At 36.3% G+C, this 17,525-nt stretch overlaps 1 protein-coding gene across 13 annotated transcripts in view; it reads right to left on the bottom strand.

Moving 5' to 3' along the window:
* Positions 1–17,192, bottom strand: part of SOS1 (sodium proton exchanger, putative (NHX7) (SOS1)) — a 36,705-nt gene extending 19,513 nt beyond the window's left edge. For 2 of the 13 annotated variants that reach the window (XR_016053892.1, XM_088864503.1), the window contains exons 1-12: positions 15,995–17,192; positions 14,553–14,603; positions 14,277–14,368; positions 13,480–13,557; positions 13,239–13,396; positions 12,866–12,967; positions 12,667–12,784; positions 6,103–6,155; positions 5,954–6,019; positions 4,147–4,191; positions 1,490–1,545; positions 240–424 (exon numbers count right to left, since the gene is read on the bottom strand). Coding sequence is in view for 9 of the 13 variants with exons in the window: in XM_088864503.1 (XP_088720629.1) it covers positions 240–424; positions 1,490–1,545; positions 4,147–4,191; positions 5,954–6,019; positions 6,103–6,155; positions 12,667–12,784; positions 12,866–12,967; positions 13,239–13,396; positions 13,480–13,557; positions 14,277–14,368; positions 14,553–14,603; positions 15,995–16,187 (1,197 nt within the window). In the remaining 4 variants the exon portion in view is untranslated. Of the gene's footprint in view, positions 1–239; positions 438–1,489; positions 1,546–4,146; positions 4,192–5,953; positions 6,020–6,102; positions 6,194–8,533; positions 8,697–12,666; positions 12,785–12,834; positions 12,968–13,238; positions 13,397–13,479; positions 13,558–14,276; positions 14,369–14,552; positions 14,604–15,994 lie in introns of those variants that run through there. The other 11 variants (XM_088864508.1, XM_020670385.2, XM_088864501.1 and 8 more) reach the window with 10 other exon arrangements.
* Positions 17,193–17,525: the final 333 nt, after the last annotated feature.

Raw genomic sequence — 17,525 nt, forward strand, 5'->3', positions numbered from 1 at the left:
GGATAAGAAACCCTAGGGTTTTTGAATTGTACTTGTGTTTGGCTTTGTTTCTTGCTGATTTTATTGTTCCCTCAAAGTTCTCTGCATCAGAAACGTTTAGGAGAGCCTCAAATAAATCAAGGCAATAACAAAAGCACTTATTTCTATTCAATAATTATTACCTAGAATGATATAAATAGAGAGAGAATGGTAGGTAGCACATCATGAAAGAAAATTGACAACAATAAAATTTTGCTTGCCTTAACAGATAATGATAATGACAAAGCCACAGCTCCCCGTAAACCTGACCATACGAGAACAGTAGCTTCTTTCCAGTCCAGACCATAGCCAAAGCATCGCAGGCCAGGATATAATAGTCCCACAACTATAGCACGAGACACTTGAACAAAGACGTAAAGGAGTAAGAGGTACATCCATGAGGATCCTGTAAACCACATCTACACGAAACTTTGTTAGGAAGAATGTTACCATTGTTGTGTATTTAACATGAAGTAAAACCAGTAAACGATACTTCTTTAAGATGCAGTTTTCGTTTACAAAAGGTGACAGAGCTCTTCATTTTGACCCTTAGGTTTATTATTCTACCTCACAAAATACCCACAAGAGAAAGTAGGAGTGCATGCATATCCTTGTTCTTTAGTATATATTATTTAGAAGCAGTGGATTTCAATCAAGAGAACAAAGATACAACTGTAACATCATATTCTTTTCAATTTACATAACCATAAATACAAGGTTCAATTCTATAAGCACATGAAATTAAAAGGAAAAACCAACATAAGTTTGAGGGTTCATCTAAGGAATTCAGTCAAATGTCAAATAATCACGGTTGACAAACTCTTTCAATTTCAAAAAAGGAGTGAGTCATTCATCATTGCAATTTTTCAACGCTTAGTGGCAAGCATTAGAATTTGAGCTACTATTGTACTGATTGTGGTATATTTCCAAATTGATCACATTGGGATAAATAGATAATCCTTACAAGTCTATTTCAATTCTTGATCCAAATGACTAGCTCCTTGTAGTTGCATCACATTATGAAAGCCAATGACATGGATTGGATCTCATAAAAGAGAACTACCTACTCAAGCATAAATATCCTTCATGTTATGAATAATTCAGCTAAATGAAGAAAGCGGTGCCACATAAACTATAAGTCTAAACTACAAAATAAAACAATAAAGTCTAAGCCTAACACGCAAAAAGAGGCACAAAGTTATAATAACAAAGAATTTTCTACAATAAAGCCAAATGGAGACCACCAGCAAGATAGCAAATCTTCTACAGACCTTCACTGTTTTTTTATGTTGAGGGTGACAATAATCTTTGTAGGTACTCAGCAGTACATGCACTCATCTAACATGTAATGAATCATGATTCTGATTCTATATGCATAGAAAGCATGCTATTCTTTTTGAATGACATCAATCCAAAGGTAATATGACATGTCATGATAACTGAGTTTTGTTTCCATGAAACAAACTGTTACCTTGGTTTTCAACATGGATTCCACTTCGAAGCACGCTCTCAGCTATAACAACCCCACTGCCAAAAACACAAAATTTCAAAGAATCGTTAGATTCTTCTTTGATGCCATGATCATGGTTAGAAGATGATACAATAATTAGCTCCTTAAAATGACATCAAAACTAGAAAACCTTACAATTTGGATATAGAAGAGTAGGCACAAACTTATCCTTGAATAAGGAAACAACAAAATCGTTTGTAGCTTTTCAATGTTGATTTTGTCCCCTCAAATGTGCCTTAGTTGTGTTTGACACTCCTTAAATGTCTGTAGGGTGAAGCATATGGACCATAGTTGTTGGGTTTGGGAGCGGGACCAGGTGCCAAATCGGGGTCAGGAGCGAGGAATCGTGAAATGCTAGGGGATCCCTATGATTGGAAGCATCATCCAACTTTTTGGGGATCATAATCGTAACTTTTTGGGATCTTGATCCCAACATTTTGGGATCTATGATTATATAATACTCTTTAAAATAAGTATTTCTTTATTTATCGGCAGCAAGCAATGCAACTATATTGAAACTATAGTTGCGTTACTACTTGGCTATAAATAAAGAAAATCATCAATATGGTTGTTGTTTTAGTCTTTGAGGTTGGGATTGAGATCACTAACAGTGGGAACAGAAATCCCCAACAATAAGGATCGGGATCCCAAAATTTAGAAATCGAGATCCTTTTCCCTTAATGTGGAAGCGAGATCCCAGATAAGGATCACCCCCTATTTGGAAGATCCTGGCAACTATGATATGGACCGTATAATATTATAGCCATTCATATGGCATCCACATATATAATATTGCAGCTTTTACATTAAATGAGTTAAGTGGTCCTAAGAAAAACCCCAAATGAAGAAATCTTACATTCCATGTTGTGATGTGGCACGTTTTGATATTGGAAATTGAGGCCACTTCAATGCAAACAAGTTACCTAGGGACATTGTGGAGAGGTCTTAAACACTGTCAACAACTCAGTGATACACAAATTCCCACACCCTTTGTGTGATGGACTAATGCTGGTCAATCACATCCCCATGCTGTCATGAGTTCAAAACAAACATGCATATACATACAGCTATATATATAAGCAAAGAACCTTTTTTTAGGTTTTTTTTGGTGACGAATAAGAGGAACTTGGAAGTTTACAGAGACAGGATGGTATTGATGGAGGAAGATCAGTATATGTCTAGGTTTCACAAACGTGAATATAAATGAGACACATAACCAACAATCTGCAACAACTCATGCAGCCAAACCTAGTTTGACTTAATCAAGCTTCTCTGAGGAAGCTGATACTAGTTCGAAACATTCAACCATAACCCATCCTCAAAATAAGTATTCTCAAACAAAAACCATTGCCTCACAATAAGTGGGGCGAAAGTACCGCCATCAATCATCTATAACATAGGGTCATGCTCTAACCACGAATATACTTACCATGCAAGGATGCGCAAAAATCATGCACCATTTATAGGTCTAGTATAGTTATAACTATAAATGTGGTTAAGATGAGAATGCGGTTGGGGTCAAGGTGGTAGCATCTCTTGTGCCCCAACAAAAGTCTAGGCTTCCATTCTCACCTAACACATTCAAAAACCACAAACGATTTCAAAAAACGGGACTCGTCATCCCCACCGAATTACCCAAAAAACAAATGTGGTCAAGATGCTAAGTTCATTTAATATTACTTGGGTTATGCCAGACTATATCCTGTGAAGGATAGGAGCGTTTACGATGGAACAAGGCACTGAAATTGCCAAATGATTGTTTTGTAATTCTAATAGATATTCTCATTAAATGTATGCTTTGATTTGCTTTCCCATAGAACACCATCTCTCTTAGAACAACAATGATACTTTTTACAAGGGAAATTGGTTTCATGCGGTGGCTGCTACAACCAACACATCATGATGCAACTCATTTTGTCATTTTATGGATGAGTAAGGACTAAGGACCGAAAAGATTCAAAATCCGTTCTTCTACCCCTGAGATCAGTGCCTAAAAAAATGGATCTGAAGCCCTAGAAAACTGCAATCTGGAACATCCATTTCAATGGCAAGTAGATCAATCAGTCGGAGCTTTTGAAAGGCTCCAGAATCATGTTGTTGTGATGGATGTCGATTTTCAAGTGTTTTTAGTGTGTATTGGGTTCTCATTCCATGGAAAAGTTGGAGAATGAGGTCCGGCCATAAGGGTATGAGGCGCAGCTGCAGCTGCACCTTAACAGACCATTCTACTTATCCTAAGGCATGTTCTATAGGTAAAAAACAATGCAAATTATTCAAAGATGAACAGTGAGTAGTATTGCTCATGTACTTGCCCCATCAATTTACAGAATATAAGATAAAAATAAACAAAAAAGATCATGCAAACTTTACATGCCAGGCAAAGGAGCTTTCTATCCAAATCATATATGTAATGCATCTCTAGTTCATTGCTTGGTGGTACATAAAAAATAAAAAAAAAATAAAAAAAAAAATGAAACCACGATACCAAAAAGAAAGTCATTTTTCTTTAGGAAAAACATAAACTGCAGGTCTAAACCATGACCCAAGTATAGCTCAGAAACTTGATAACCATAAACACAGCAACATTATACAGTTATTTATAGTGTGACGGCGTTTACCTTAAGATAAAGATAAGAGTGTTTGCGATGTAGGCAACCATCTCCCTGGGGAGGCAACGCCAAACAATTTCAGAGAGTTCAGTAAGTCATATTATCATCAAAGTGGAGTAATTAAATATAAATTTCCACTATCAGCAAACATGAATCTAACATCTGCTACCATATCAATCATGACATACAGAATCCTCAAGGGAGGCAATAAAAAACAAACATGAATATAAGTAGAATGGTCATGTATGAACACCTAGAACGATGTATTAGAACCTTGAAGATACAAAATATCACTTCCCGATCCTTGAACACATTCCTTGACATTTATGACATTTCTAGTTATAGGAGGACTTGACGACTTTATTGTGTTATAAAGAGAGCAAAAGCCTCAAGTTGCATGAAACATAAAGAATTGCATTTGTAGGTTGCATCAAACAGTTTCTGCATATGGATCGCATCCCAAGGCAACATAAAGGTTTAAAAGTTACAAATATATTTTCCTTAAAAATGAAAAACCAAGAATGATAGAGCAAATGGATCTATTGTTTTGCAGGAAATTAAGGCTAGAGACATAGACACAAAGAATACAAACTTATAATTACATAGATGCATATGTACATGTATGCGTGTGTGTACAGGATGAACTTCCTTACAAATACTCTATATTTTTTGGATATGAAATATTCCTGTAAGCTATTGCAAATGATTTCCAGCAAGACTTTTTTCATCATTCTTCATGGACAATGATGAAAACACTTGTAATGAGAGACCTAGCATCGGTCAATACAAGAAATGGCTGGAAAAACCTTATGTCTTTGCTACTTATCACATTACTGTTTTTATATTATCCATTTGGATAGTCTCATTTGGAAAAAGGGGAGCAAATAGGCAAACTACCACGTATTTTACCTTCATAGATTGTTGATCTACTTCCACTTTTCTTAAGAGATTAGTTGAATCTATTGATTAGTACCTCATGGAATTAAAGCTGGGTGGACGAAGTGGGGACGTGCAACCAGAGTTTTATGCGATCACCACATACCAATGAAGCTGAAAGGAAAACTCTATCGCTGATCTGTGTTTATTAGGCTGCCTAGTTATATAGGACAGTTGTGAGACCAGTTTTGTTTTATAGGTTGGAATATTGAGTAGGCAAGAAACAATATACCCATAGCATGAGTGTAGATGAGATGAGGATGTTGCGACGAATAAGTGGCAAGACAAGATGGGATAGAATTCGAAATGAATACCTTCGGAAGAATTTAGGTGTGGCACAAATAGGCGATAAAATAAGAAAAAGTAGACGTAGGTGGGCTGGCCATGTGTGGTGCAAATCCAGTACAACAACTGTTAGGAGGTACGAGTTAGTTCAAGTGGAAGGCTCAAAAAGGGCAAGGGATAGGCCCAAAGGTTATGGTCGAAAATAGTGAGAAAAATATATGGACTTATGGCCTCACTGAGATATGACCTTTAATAGAACAGAATAGCAGACCAGAATGCATGTAGCCAACCGCAATTAGTTGAGAAAAGGTTTTGATGATGATGATGATTAGTACCTTATGGTTACTATGTAGTACTCAGGTATTGTTTGTCCTTGGTGCATAGGCAAGTTTCTCAATGAGACCATAGACCATTATTTTGGTAAGTCTTGTTTCTCTTTAAAGGAAAATAAAGATGGACTCATTACTTTTGGTAAGCCTCATTTTCCTTCAAAGATTGGTTCATAGGGAACAAACATAGCAAAGGAGGTGTGTAATCATAAAAGGAATACTGGAGTACTTGACACAAAGAAGAAGTACATGAATTACAAATATACCAGAAATGATGCAAGCTTTGTTGGCTTTCACCCTTGAAAGCTGTTCGAGCCACTGCAGCATAGAACCTGTCAACATAGTGACATGTCAAGGGAAGAACTTAGAATAAAAATTATAAGAAAATATCCAAATTGCAGTACATTTCACTTACATTCCAACAGTCATTACTGTCAAAACTCCGGACACTTCAACTTCATCATCAGCCTAGCACATAATGAACAATATATGAGTTTTAATATTGTTCACACAGAAACAAGAAATTAGTGGTGACACAATAGTTCAATTCACTTTTGTATAGTAATACAATTTTATATATCTTTCATGCGGTAGCAAGTCCAGTAGAATGTGCATGCATGTAGCAAACAGAATTGGCAATGGAAGAAAATACGAGAAACTATGATGTAACTGGGGCGGCAGAAAAAATAATCCCAGAAAATCAATATATTTTCAATCTCTAGAATTCGCCCCTCTAGAATTTTCATTCATAATTTATAGAAATTACTGCCAGCTTCATTTTACAACATTTACATTCACTAAAACAACCACCTTGCAGTATAAATCCAAAGACAGTCAAAATTCAATGAGACATGTTGACCAAGCTAACCAATGTACCAATTCCCCACACTATAAGATTAATGACCTCAACTGAAAATGAGAAACATAACTAATCTAACCCCAAAATAAATTGAAATGCCTAAACTGCCCCCATAATTCCAGCAAATATGAAAAGACAAAAAAGTCCCTTGAATATGAAATAATCCCTCCCAACAAAACATTATTCCCCCAGGTTCGAGGGAACTCGACACCGGTTGGAAAAGCCAAACCCACCATTGCAAAATTAACCATAACCAATGCAACATATATTCCAATTCAAAATATTCAACTTTTATGTAAGAATCCTATTTCCGGCATACACTTTTCGGAATCAAAATAAAGTCTCATGCACATGTATCATGCAACACCCATTTCCAAGTCAACAACCAAGCTCATCAGGCGTCCATTTTTGCACTGACTAGTAGTGTTAGTCCAACACTGCATCATTCACTCCTCCTCGGAAAGAACTCAACCTTGTGTTCAGTAAATCTTAACCAAGCTCATTTTACTTCATATGAACCTTTGATTTTAGGTATGGTAGTTGATGTCGAAATTGTTCGACTCGTCATGGACCTCTCATAAGTCTCCACACTTCAAGAATTCATTCACCGTCATATTTTGAACTATCACTGATGTAATGAGTTTTTAAATTTTTTTTATTTTACTATTCTCTAGATTTTAGGTTTGGGGTTATTTTGGCTTCCTAACTCCGCCTTGGCAGGCCCCCTTCCCATGCCTAAGTAAAGGAGGAGAGCTGTATTAGGTAGACAGCCAGGTAAAATTTTGTGGCAACTTTTCATAAATCCTGAATCTTCGTTATTATGATAATGGTTAATTATGAGTTCCTAGTTTTCTTTTTAGGAGTATGTGCATTTTTTAGTTGTAGAGAATTGTTGGGTAAAAATTGGAATTGGAATTTTTTTTTTTAAGATGAAGGGTAGGGATTTAATTAGGGTTTCCTGGGAAACAAGTTAAGTGTTAAGGTTGTTTTTTTTTACAAATATGTAACTATTGGATCTGAAATGAGAAGAAGAATTTATTCGGGTCCTATGAAGTGATCTTTTTGTGGTGGACTCCCTTGTAGACTCTGAGACAAGGTATAATCTCTCATCTTTTAATTTTTATTTTAAATTTTTTGGTTATTTTTATTTTCCTTTCCCCATTCTCTCCTGCATCAATTGGTATCAGAGCCTTGAGATCTATACACCATGATCCCATCACAACCATCTATTGATCCAGATGTAGAGCGTGTGGATCAAATAATTGAGAGACTCAAAAAAGACTTGACAAAACGTATTGGTCTCTAATTTGTTGGATTAAGTCCAACAATCAAAAGTTTGATAAGAGAAGGGTGGAAATATCAGGTTGGAACATAGTGAAGAAGACAGTGACCATAAACTCGAGGTCGAGCTTCTTCCAACCCTAGGAGAATGATGTAAATTTTTATTTTAATATAATTTTCTGGATTTTAGGCTTGGGGATATTTTGGGTTTCTAGTTTTCTTTAAGGGTATTTATGTCTTTTTTAGTTGTAGAGAATTGAAAGGTAAAAATGGAACTTTATTTTTTAAAAAATATGAAGGGTTGGGATTTAATTAGGGTTTCATGGGGAACAAGTTAGTTTTTAGGATTATTTTTTTTATAAGTGTGTAACTATTGGACCAGATATGACGAGGAATAGAAAAAAGAACTTATTTTGGGTCTTATGAGGAGATCGTTTTGGGGTGGACCCCCCTACAAACCCCGAGAGAGGATACAGTCTCTCATCTTTCAATTTTTGTTATTTTTTTGGCTTATTTATTTTCTTTTTCCCATTCTCTCCTACATCAACCACCTTCAAAAAATTAAAGTTGTAATTGGTTGAAAAGTCCTCTCAAGAAAAGGTCTTCTCCCTTTAGAAACATCTTCATATACATATGGTGAGAATTCAAACTCTTCATAACATAAACTTTTTGGCCCATTGGAAATAGGTTTCTCCTCAACTGTTACCTTGATTGCATCTTCTTCATCGAAAATGGGTGGTTTGTACCAATCGACAATAGTTTCCAAAATGGCTCTCGAAGATGAGAATGACCATCCTACCACATCCATGTCGTCTTGAGAATGCTTCACGACTTGAATCATCCTGATTTCTTGATGATCAAAGCCTGCTCTGATACCAAATGATGCAAACAGAATTGGCAATGGAATAAAATACAAGAAACTAAGACATAACTAGGGCTATTGGGAAAATAATCCCAGCAAATTGATAGACTTTCAATATCCAGAGTTCACCCCACCAAAATTTTCATTCATAACTACTTTCTAATGAAAGATCTAATACGTTCAACATCATCGTTAAAGTTTTTTCCCACCTAATTGGGGTCGGCATCTAATACATTCAACATAAATCCAAAAAGCGGAGGTCTTAAGCTAATCCTAAGGATAAACTCGTTCTATTGCATACAAAAATGATGACCATAAACAGATTATAACTCATAGACTGATATATTGGACCATATTGAAATTAATTAAAAAAATCACAAAAAATATGGATTACTCAAAAAAGATTTGCATACTAGAAATAGGTAGCATAGACAGCAAAGGAAAAAAATAATCCAATGTTGAACATCCAACCCCGACCTGAATGCTGAAGGCATTTCAAGGCACACCTGCACTACTTGCATTTAACTCATTATGAAGTCCGAAGACAAAATATTGACCTAAAATTTTCCATCAGCATCACGCTAGCAATCAAGACAAAATCCTTTTGGCAACCCCATTAAAGTCCTTGGAGAAACAGATACAAGTAATATTTTACCATACAATTTGTTGGAATTATGTCCATTCAAGGCCTTAAATTCCGACATTTTCTATGGCTCTTAACTTCAGTGAGAGTAAAACAGTGACATGACTCTGGGAGCACATGGACCAAGAGCCATGGAACCCCAATTAACTCATGAGTAGGATTTATATGCATGGGAGGTACCGAGAGGGTTGAGAGTCACCTCTTAGTCAGGGTCGGTTGTCATGTTTGTGTGTCATGTCTAAGTGATGGGCCAAGGTATTACGATTTATGTATGAGCTTGATGACAAAAAGCCTTGTACGGGGAGGTTAGGACCAATAGAGGACATTGGCCTAAATCCCTGACTCTTAGAACCTTCTCGTAGTATGTGCATATACAGTTGCAATGCATGGAAAGACACTCTTATAGAAACTGGTTAAACGTATGCACATGTGCTAAGAGAGGAAACCCCTGCACCAAACGTGTGAATGTCCTCTAGGGGGTGCACCTGAAATCCACTTATGCTTGGGGATTCAGAATCGTACATCGATTTGATTTTGATTGGCTGAGAACATGAGCCCTTGATTATACACCCTTGATTATACATTGTGGGTCATGAGTCTATTGGGTCATACCGAGAAGGTGGCTTTGGATTCTGGCTCTAACCGAGTGGAGTGCTCCATTTTGTAATTCAACTCCAAGGATCCTATCTCTTGTAAATATTTTTAATCAATGCCAAAATGATTTATTTTGATGAAAATGATTTTTATGGATTCATGGAAATTTGTCTGGATTTTTTGGGCAAGAAAATCCATTTTTCAAAATTAGTTGAAACAAATGACAAACAAAGACAGTTACTCGGAACCCACATGGGCTACCTAAATGGCCAATGGGTGTCCACGTGTTGCTTGGGAGTCCCACGTCACCCCACGTGGAGATGATGTGGGGGTAACGTCAACCCCACAGGGGACCCTCCATGTCTTTATGCAGTTTGTTGTTTTAACTTAAGGACATTGAGTTATAGCTTTTTATGACATATTGAGTTTTTGAAAAAATTATTTTGCCACATGTTTAATACTTAAAGCAACGGGTTTTTGCACATGTGTGGAGGATTCTAGAAGCGATATAGGGTTTGTAATTACAAACCTAACTCTAAGGTTATGTGGTAAATATGCAATCAATCACCTAGTTTATGGGCATGATTTCATTGGCCCCACATGCTCTTACAAAATAGAGGGAACTTTTGAGATTTGTTTTTTGCTGGAATATTTGACAAAATTACCATAAAGTATAACCTCCATCTTGGTTTTAGTTTTCTTAAATCTAAAAGGCATGGGTATTTTAATAACAAGAGAAATTAGAGTGAATTAAGGGAGTATAAAGGTATTTAAATGCATACCACACATCTTGATGGCATGATGGTGGATGGTGAGTCAGGATCAAGCCTCTCTTTGTAGCCATTGGTAGATGACATGGACGGTCAAGATTCATCCATCTAGAAGCATCTCCATACTTGAAAGTTATAATCTTATAAATACCCCCTTGAGCCTTCATTTCCCACATGAGTTCACTTCACATTTTATCCTCCAAAAGTGGCATACATCTCTCTCCCTCTTCATCCATTGAGTGGCACGCCGAAAGCAAGTATTCTTCTTTTTTTCTCTCTCTAAAATTCTCCTTCATGTTAAGGTGATAGAAGAACTCCATTGAATGATTCAAAGCTCAAACTCAAGCCATGGATGATCTAGCCTTCAAGCCTTCAATAATAGAGTAAGATCATTTCTATTTTCATTGATTCCTTTAGTTTCTCTTTGCTGTAAATTATCAATTACAACAATATTTCTTCATCCTTTAATGATTAGATTTTTTATCCTTTGAATGATCATTGATCTCTCTTCATCCATATAGTTAAAGGTTTCATTCATGCATATTTTGACATAGTTTTCCAAGAACTTTCTTCTTTGATTTTTGGAGTAATTTTAGCTGATATTTCTTTAAGTTTTTCATGACCATATAAATCACTTAGATCTTCTTCATAATCTCTTGAATTGTTAATTTTATAAGACGAGACTATGCTGAAATTCTGAGAACCAAATTGTGAAGTCAATTGAACCAGTTTTGGGAATTAAGAGTCCAGTTTTCTCCCATGATTTTCCCACTTGATTTGATCTTTAGATATCTGCAAATCATTCATGTTTTAAGTGCGTATCAATAGATACTTGGCTTCCCACTTATTAGATGATGAATTAGCCCGGTTTTGAGGTATGCCGTCACATGTCACCCAATGGCACATAGCTAAGACCCAATGACGTAAACTGGGCACCCAAGAGCTCCGATTGGCTTCCCATGGTCATGATACATTGCATACTTGAGCATATGTAGTCAATATAACGGAGATCATGTTGTGATGAGTTTTTATAAGTCTATTGATATATAATTTTGCCTTGTAAATTTGAGTGGTGCTGAATTTTCAAATGCACACTATACATGTGTAGTTAGATAATCTCCTTTTATGGCTTGTTTTTTACATGTGCAAGGGACCCTAATTGAGTTGTATCTTCTCATTTGAGTATATTTGGAAGTCAATAGCTCACTGTAGTTACGGTGACCTTGCTGAAATTTGATATTGCAAGTTGTATTTTCAAGTGTATTGTAAAATTTCAAGGTGTATTGGTTTTGTATTTTGTCTACATTGTAGTCCAAGTCAAGAGAATTGGTTTCTATGCACTCTCAATTTACCGAACTACACAGTCTCAATGATAATCAAAGTTTATCCCAAATAGCATATTGGCCTCTTTAGAAGAAGTTTACAGGTTTAGAATTGATTTGCTGCATAAATTGTATAAGCTGCCAATATATGTCCTGCATGAAAATTTTAATGTATAAAAAAAATAAAAGAGAGATTGTATGTCAAGGCTGCTTTGATAATTCTAAATGGTTTCTAAGTACAACAGCCTTGAACAAGATGCTATTTCAGGTCTCAAAGTCATTATCACTGATACAACAGCCATTGTCTCCTTCATGGTAATGATCCTATTCTCAAGGATGGTGACTACTAGTGGACAGGAATTCATGATTTCAGCCTTCCACCTCCAGCTCAAGCTCTCACTCCTGCTCCCAGAGTAATCTCCCTCTCAAGATCTAAATTACCCTATCATTACATATTCTACTTGTGGTCATTCAGACCATCCATCAATTTTTGTCAAATAGTCGTATTTTCTGAATAAAAAAAAAATTTTGGGACAGATTCAGATGGATGGGCACAAGAATATAAACAGAAAAGTCTAGAATATTCAGCAAAGCCCTATCTTTAGAGTCCAAATTTCAAAAAAGACAAAATAGAGATAATGATCTTACAATGAAGTATGCGATGTAGCTCACTGCAAGTGTCAAAGTGATTTCTATGACAGTGTCGTTGAAAATAAATCTGAGCCACACAACAGATACAATGCCGAAAGCAAGACCAACAGCTACACTGAACCCAAGAAATAATCTCATAAGCAATTCCACATTTCAAAAACCTACATCTTCTCCAAAAACAGTAGTAGGTACATACGCTCCAAGTGATACTCTAGTTAGAAATTTGACCACTGCTGCAGTGTCGAAGCTCTGACCAACAACCATCTCAAAGAAAAGCTGGTATACCACGATAGCTGTCCTGAAAACGGTAGGGATTTCCTTTTTAAATTTCAGATATAATCAAAGCACGATAGCCATCATAAATGTTTATTTATGCCTGTGTCCCACTATATCATATGCTTAAAGCCATAAACCATAGTATTTTGGTGGAAAACATTATTTTCAAGATAACTTCTATATGAATGTATGATTGCTTAAAATTTCCACAATATATCCACAATATAAGAAACTTAACAAGATTATAAAAAATATTTTAAAACCTTTTTGAAAATAAAGAAGATCAGTAATACCCATCATTCATCAACGACTCTCCCTCAATTATAGTATTCAATTTTTTGCTTGCACCAAGTTCTTTTAACAGAGCTACAACGGCAACAGGATCTGTGGCACTAAGAAGCCCTCCTAGCAGCAAAGATGTTTTCCAATTCCAGCCAAATGGAAACCACAACTGCAAGAAATTATAAGACAAGTTTTATCAATACAGTAATAGCTTCAAATATTAGACACATCAGCGGATAACAGGTCACTTACTTTACAAGCAATTCCCAAACAAAAGGTCGAAATTAGAACCCCAGGAACAGCAAGAAGCACCATCTGTGCCAAACATCGCTATGGGCACCAAAAGATCAAATCAGTTTTTCCACAATATACTGTCATTAAAGCAAATTTATTTCCAATTCAGAGACAAAATAGAGTATTGAACCATGACTAAAGCCACACATAGAAAGAGGCTGGGGGATGTGTAATGATGAATGATGATTAAAACCAAACATAGCAAGAGTTTGGCACTAGAAAAAGTTTTCATTACGTCAAACCTAATAATAACCCTATTTTGGTATCTAACTAAAGGATAGTAGGTTTCAGGCCAAAGGATAGTTCTTGAGAAGCACCGTAGGTTGGACATTGGACACGTGTTCCCTTTCTAGGATAAGTGTACTAATCAAAATGCCTTAAAGTCAGAATCTAGCTCCAAATTCATGTAAATCAGTACTGATGGGTGTGCAAAGGCAAACAATTAGAATTACCACATATTGCATCAAAAGTAATGAAGGTCAGAATACATGTTCTCTACTTAGTTGAAGGCATAAGGAAAAATATCAGTCCAGAGAATTTGTTAAAGAACCAATTTCTAGGGAAATTTTCAATATCTATTTTTCTTTTTGGGAATTTCTCCAACAACATTGATATTATAGAAATCAACTTTCAAAAGAAAAAAAGAAATCCTAGTATAGAAAAAAAATCCTGGTATAGAAATTATTACCTAAAAAAAATTCCTCACAAAGTACACCGATTTTAGTACCAAAAAAAATTAGAAGTAGGAAACTCACCTTGATTTGGTGTACTTCCATGGCAAATGAACTCTCAAATAGTAGAGCAGGAAGAAAAACGGATAATAGGAGTTTGGGATTAATATCAGACCCTGCATGTCAATTACATCACATAGAGCTTAGGTTTTATCTTACTTTAAAGAAAATATAGGTTTTATTTCTCTTGACTAGATCAAATGATGATGTACTAGAATTGTTAATGATAACCACTGCGGAAGTAAGAACATTTTCACTTGACACAAAACCTCTATAAAACATATATAATTATTAACTTACAAACACGAATGCTAGCGCCCAATGTCCCCAGTCCATGTTTGGTACCATATTCTGCAAATCAAACTACACAAGTAAGGTTCTAACAAGCCTTTTACATGTGGGTAGCAAAAACAAAACATAAATTCAATAGGATCAAAATACAATGATGAAAGTGTGGGAACAAAGCAGTAATTCAAGGTCTGCAATATAAGGTATCCAAACCGCTAGGCAAATGGGCTTAGCTAATGTTGCTAGTGGGAACTTTCAAGGAAACCAAGCAACCATTAAGATTTTATGAGCGCTAAATAAATGAAGCCTCCTAAATATGAACAACTGATATCATTTGCAGCATTCATCACCCTTAATGAAAATTACTTTTCACTTAATTACTAAATCACCCATACCAAAATGAGTGTTCAGAAGCTTGACTCGTTTCTTGGCCAAGCCGAGTGGACTCGGCCAAGTCCTGCATAACCCAAAAAAGGGCCAAAAAACAATTTAAAAAATAAAAAAATAAAAAAAGTTAAGAATATGAGATAGCATGAGGTAATAGAAATCATTAGATGAAAAATCTCTAAAAAGATGGATTATTGAAATTTTTGATTTAGATATTGAATATTTCCAACAAAAATTGAAAAAGGGGAAAAAATTATGAAAGTTCCCAAATCGCCTTAAAACTATCAAAATCATCCAAAAAACTAATTATTAGTAATATGGTGGTCTTTTCCAATTTTTTACATTTTTTCCATTTTTGTATTTTTTTTCTTCCTTAATATGGGTGGGACAAGTTGCTGTGGAACTTGCCCCTACTCAGGTCTCACCCATATGGCGAGCCCAAATCGACTCCAAGCGAGTCATGGAGCACTGACAAAATCTATGGGGTCCACCACCTACAGGGACCATTATTTCCTTTCCTTTTCCAAGTTCAAACTTAGAGTTTAACTCCAATATCAATAGCTAAGAGCGATCACCCCCCAATAACTAAATTTATGAATCCCCATTAAGATTATGATACAAAGAAGCATGTAGAAATATAGATATCTTCTACGAAATAAATTGGAAGGATATGGAAATCATTTCACTCGAATCCCCCCCAAACAAAAAGAAAAGGAGTAGCACAATGACTTCACCAGTAAAAAATATCGTAGAGGAAAAACCAGAGGCAAGCGCAAACAACTTCACGGATGATGGCATTATGAGAAATTTGATCGGAATGTTCCATTTCCTCTAGTTTCCCAGTTTCATGGTATATAAATATAATAATTAAAATTAAATGCGGTGCGAAATTGAAGCTCACACAAGCAAAAATATGGCACCATAAATAAGAGTTCATCCATTCACCATAAATAAGAGTTCATCCATTAACGTCAAAACACCACATCAGAGAACAAGAACAAAGGATTATTCAACCATTAAACAGAAAACAACAACAGATCAGGGAGCAGTCATAGGAGGAGACTGACCGAGAGATCCAAGGCCAATGCCAAGCACAAGCAACGCAACTGTGTAAGGGACCCTAGTTCCTCTTAGCAAGTGCCTCGAAGCTATGCCAAGAACCAGAGATAAACCGACAAAAAGCACTGCAACTTCTGGTCCGGGGGAATTCTCTTCCTCCAATATCTCGTTTGGAAACGGAGCTTCAGTCACAGCCGCCATGGTTGAGGTTTCAAATACAAAATCAAACGAAGAATTTGCAGAGATATGATCCGATCAAAGACCAGCAAATGGTCATTCCCTTGAACTGACGTGATGGAGCTCTTAGCTACAAAATCAAATGGAAGGATAGAGGTTTCACAGCTGAGTATGAGAACAGAGATTCAACCAGTGTTCCACTAATTATGAGAAAAATATTGCTTCATGCCTGAATCTCAATTCAAGAGAAAATGCAACACCACAAGTTGCAGAGCAAAGATGTCATCCCAGATTCAACCTTCGGTCACTTGCTTAACCAAGCATAATCGATTTGAAAATCGAGACAACAGAAAACCGGAAAACCAAGACAACAGAAAACCGACGCTGGGAAACCAAAACACAGGGAATCTCGGTCAAAATCCTGGCACATTATTCACTAAAAAATTCATAAATTATTGTTTCTCTAATATCGATTTCAAAATCAAAATATGACCAAATTTAGGGTAAATCCCTTCAGGGGAGCGCTAATAAAAGGCCATGATTTCTCCAGTTTTGAGACATCTTAATAGGACTGTGAGCTTTTCTTCTCTGGTTTTCGTTTAGAAGAAGATGGCGTTTTTGGGTGAGAGAATTTGGGGGAAGAGGGATTTTATGAGATGCAGAATGACAGTGAGTTCTAGGCCTTGGATTGAGGACGCTTGCTTGAAAATCAATGATTGTGACGCTCTGATGGGTCTGCCAGATAATGTGGTGGTACCGCCGGCTTCAAATTCATCGGTGTTTTTGGGTCAGTGTCGAAGAAGGAGAAGATGAGTCCCCATGTCTTCAAGCTCGGGGTTTTACAATCAGCTTTCTCCCTCTCTCTCTCCACGCGATAGTTGTTTACTCTCTTTCTCTCTCTATTTGAAATCTTTGTTCTGAATCAAATGTAACGAATTATTGCTCGACCTGGTCAGTTGGCACCAAGTCCGGTGGCACAATCTTTACCTAGCCGATCCTCACAAGCTCTTCGGTCCATACCGGTTGCACAACAAAGTCAGTTGTCACGACCCCCCCCCTGACCGCTACGTTCCCAAACCGGATGGCATCAGAGTGCGAGATTGCGATCAAAGGTCGTATACATCACTCAATTGGGAGTGACATCAACACGTGATAAGAGTGCGGAATCAAAGCAAACCACAAAAAATCAATAAAATCTCATCCAACAAAAACTAAATATTGAATAAATTAAAACCACTAACTTCATTCATATTCAAAAGTCTTTACAATAAAGGTTGAGGCTGTATTAATCAGAAGTTAGAAAGAGATTACATTATCCGAAGTTCAAAAAGATGTAAGGGTCGAACCACCTTTTGCAAGATA

Source organism: Amborella trichopoda, chromosome 4, assembly GCF_054954075.1.
Source record: "Amborella trichopoda isolate Santa Cruz 75 chromosome 4, AtrichopodaSantaCruz75HAP2 v2.0, whole genome shotgun sequence".
In the NCBI taxonomy this organism is placed as follows: domain Eukaryota; kingdom Viridiplantae; phylum Streptophyta; class Magnoliopsida; order Amborellales; family Amborellaceae; genus Amborella; species Amborella trichopoda.